General features: G+C 48.3%; 1 protein-coding gene across 1 annotated transcript; it reads left to right on the plus strand.

The window, feature by feature from the left end:
- Positions 1-244: 244 nt before the first annotated feature.
- MAGEE2 (MAGE family member E2) lies at positions 245-2,571 on the plus strand. Its single transcript, XM_059386220.1, has one exon. It carries the CDS (start codon positions 466-468, stop codon positions 2,035-2,037), a length of 1,572 nt encoding a protein of 523 aa, XP_059242203.1. The 5' UTR covers positions 245-465; the 3' UTR covers positions 2,038-2,571.
- Positions 2,572-2,777: the final 206 nt, after the last annotated feature.

Genomic DNA, 2,777 nt, shown 5'->3' on the forward strand with positions numbered 1-2,777 from the left:
GGAAGGGAAGCAGGCTCCCTGCTGAGCAGAGAGCCCGATCCCAAGACTTTAGGATCATGACCTGAGCCGAAGGTAGAGGCTTAACCCACTGAACCACCCAGGTGCCTCACCCCCTTTTTTGAATTCTCTGCCCTAACAAGTTTGAATTCAACAGTAACCATTTCAGCCTAGCCTTGCTGGCAGAGGTAGTGCGCTGGAGGAGGGGGAGGGAGGGGCTGGAAGCGGGGCGTGGCCACCATGCCGCAGAAGCAGACTGCGCCTGCGTAGGCTGCGGCAAAGTTAAGCACTGAGAAGGTCGCGGTCATTGCTCCTTGCTGTTTGTATGGAAAGATCACTGCTCTCACCAGCTCTCACTCCCGATCCTGGGTCTCCAGCTTAGGACTTGGGCCGAGGCTCCAGCATTCCTACCATCCTCTCTCTGACAGATTGCTGACTTCCCCGTTCCTGCTCCTGGCTCCTGGAACCATGTCTCTGGTAAGCCAGAATGCGCGCCGCGGCAGCGCAGAGACCGCTGCAGATTACAGCGACTGCCAGGGTGAGATGCAGGCTAGTAACGCCTCCGGGGCCCCGACCTCCATGCTAGTTCCCCAGGCTCTCCAGGGCTCTCATACGCCAATCAGCCCTCAGGGTGCCAGCGCTTCCCAGGCTGCGCAGGACCCGAACGACCTCGAGGTCCTAATCGAAGAGCAGTCCCAACGTTTGGGGGCGCTCAGGGTCCACGACCCTCTGGAAGACAGGTCGATTGCTTTGGTGAATTTCATGCGAATGAAAAGCCAAACCGAAGGTTCTATCCAGCAGGCAGAGATGCTGGAGTTCCTCAGAGAATACTCAGATCAGTTCCCTGAGATCCTCAGACGAGCCTCAGCTCACCTGGATCAGGTCTTTGGGTTGAACCTGAGGGTTCTTGATCCCCAGGCTGACATTTACAACCTAATCAGCAAACGGGGTTTCCAGACCACTGATCGGATAGCAGAATCCCTGGATGTGCCAAAGGCAGGTCTTCTGGCCTTGGTCCTAGGCCACATCCTCCTGAATGGTAACCGGGCAAGAGAAGCATCCATTTGGGACCTTCTGTTAAAGGTTGATTTGTTGGGTGATCCCCAGAGGATCAACAACCTTTTTGGGAACACAAGGAACCTGCTCATTACTGACTTTGTGCGCATGCGGTTCTTGGAGTACTGGCCAGTGTATGGCACTAATCCCCTTGAATTTGAGTTCTTGTGGGGCTCTAGAGCCCACAGGGAAATCACAAAGATGGAAGCCCTGAAGTTTGTGGCAGAGGCCCATGATGAAGAACCCTGGAGCTGGCCTGAAGAATATAACAAGGCCCTAGAAGCTGACAAAGCCAAAGAAAGAAGACAGGCTGCTGGCTTGGAATTCTGGTCAGAGGACACTATGAATGATAAGGCCAATGATTTGGTCCAGTTGGCCATTAATGTCACTGAGGAGTTGCTGCCTATACATCAGGATGAGCTACTGGCTCACACTGGCAAAGAATTTGAGGAAGTGTTCCCAAATATCCTCAGTCGAGCTACTCTAATCCTTGATCTGTTCTATGGGTTCTCTCTGATTGAGGTTGATACCAGTGAGCACATATACCTCCTTGTCCAGCAACCGGAATCAGAAGAAGAGCAAATGATGTTAGACAGCCTGGGGAGACCCCCTCAAGAATATGTGATGCCAATTTTGGGTTTGATCTTCCTGATGGGCAACCGTGTCAAAGAGGCCAACATCTGGAACATGCTTCGAAGATTTGGTGTGGATGTAGGAAGAAAGCATGCCATCACCTGCAAGCTTATGAGACAGCGCTACTTGGAATGCAGGCCACTGTCCTACTCTAATCCAGTTGAATATGAGCTTCTGTGGGGTCCTCGTGCTCACCTTGAAACTACCAAAATGAAAGCCTTGGAGTATATGGCCAGGCTCTACAGAAAGCAACCACAGGACTGGCCAGAGCAATATAGGGAGGCTGTTGAAGATGAGGAAGCCAGAGCCAGATCTGAGGCAACTGCCATGTTCTTTTTTGGCTCCATGTGAAATCTGGGGAAATGTATCACTTTAGTTGTGTGGCATCAGTTAAAGAGGCCCTGGGAAAATGGGCACTGGGGCCCCAAATCAGAAGTCAGTCGGGGCTGGGGTGGAAAGTACACACTGTGCTTGCTATTGTGTCCTATTCCTAATGGTACTTCCTTCCTTCCTTATAATGTACCCTTGAATTAGGTTCATGATCAATGTTTATAAATAAAATTGCTCATTTACCATTCCTGTCTTATTTTAATGTAAAAGCTCAGATAGTTGTGTAAAATGTATTGGTAATATTTACATCTTTCTATGATGTGGAGAATATAAAGTTGTTCTTTAACTGTTTGAAATACTTAGTAAAATGGTGTGGTGCACAAGTTAAGTAACAATAGTAACAACACACAAAACAAAAACAAACACAAAATCACTTATCTGTGGATGCCTTCTTTGTGTCTTTTCTTGTGTAAGGAAAAAAAAAAAGCTGGCATTTACCTGTATTTGCTTTGCTGTTCCAAAATGTAGTGAAAAATAAAATTATAATGAATTAGACCCTATGCTTAAGCAATCTTTTATTCAACAAATATTTATTAAGCACCTGCCATGCTCTGTGCTTAGAATATAAAGGTGAAGAAGACCCTGCTGAACCCCCTGGCCTTAAGGGGGAGGGGCCATGGAAGTAAACCAGTAATTGTTTTATTGCTGTGACAAGATGTATAATAAGGATAAGCTTAGAGTGCTAGGAGAGGCCACAGGAG

The sequence above is a fragment of the Mustela nigripes genome, chromosome X, assembly GCF_022355385.1.
Source record: "Mustela nigripes isolate SB6536 chromosome X, MUSNIG.SB6536, whole genome shotgun sequence".
Lineage (NCBI taxonomy): Eukaryota > Metazoa > Chordata > Mammalia > Carnivora > Mustelidae > Mustela > Mustela nigripes.

What these genes read in the sequence shown, in the direction of transcription:
- MAGEE2 (XM_059386220.1), top strand. Translation starts at nt 466, where the DNA reads ATGTCTCTGGTAAGCCAGAATGCGCGCCGCGGCAGCGCAGAGACCGCT.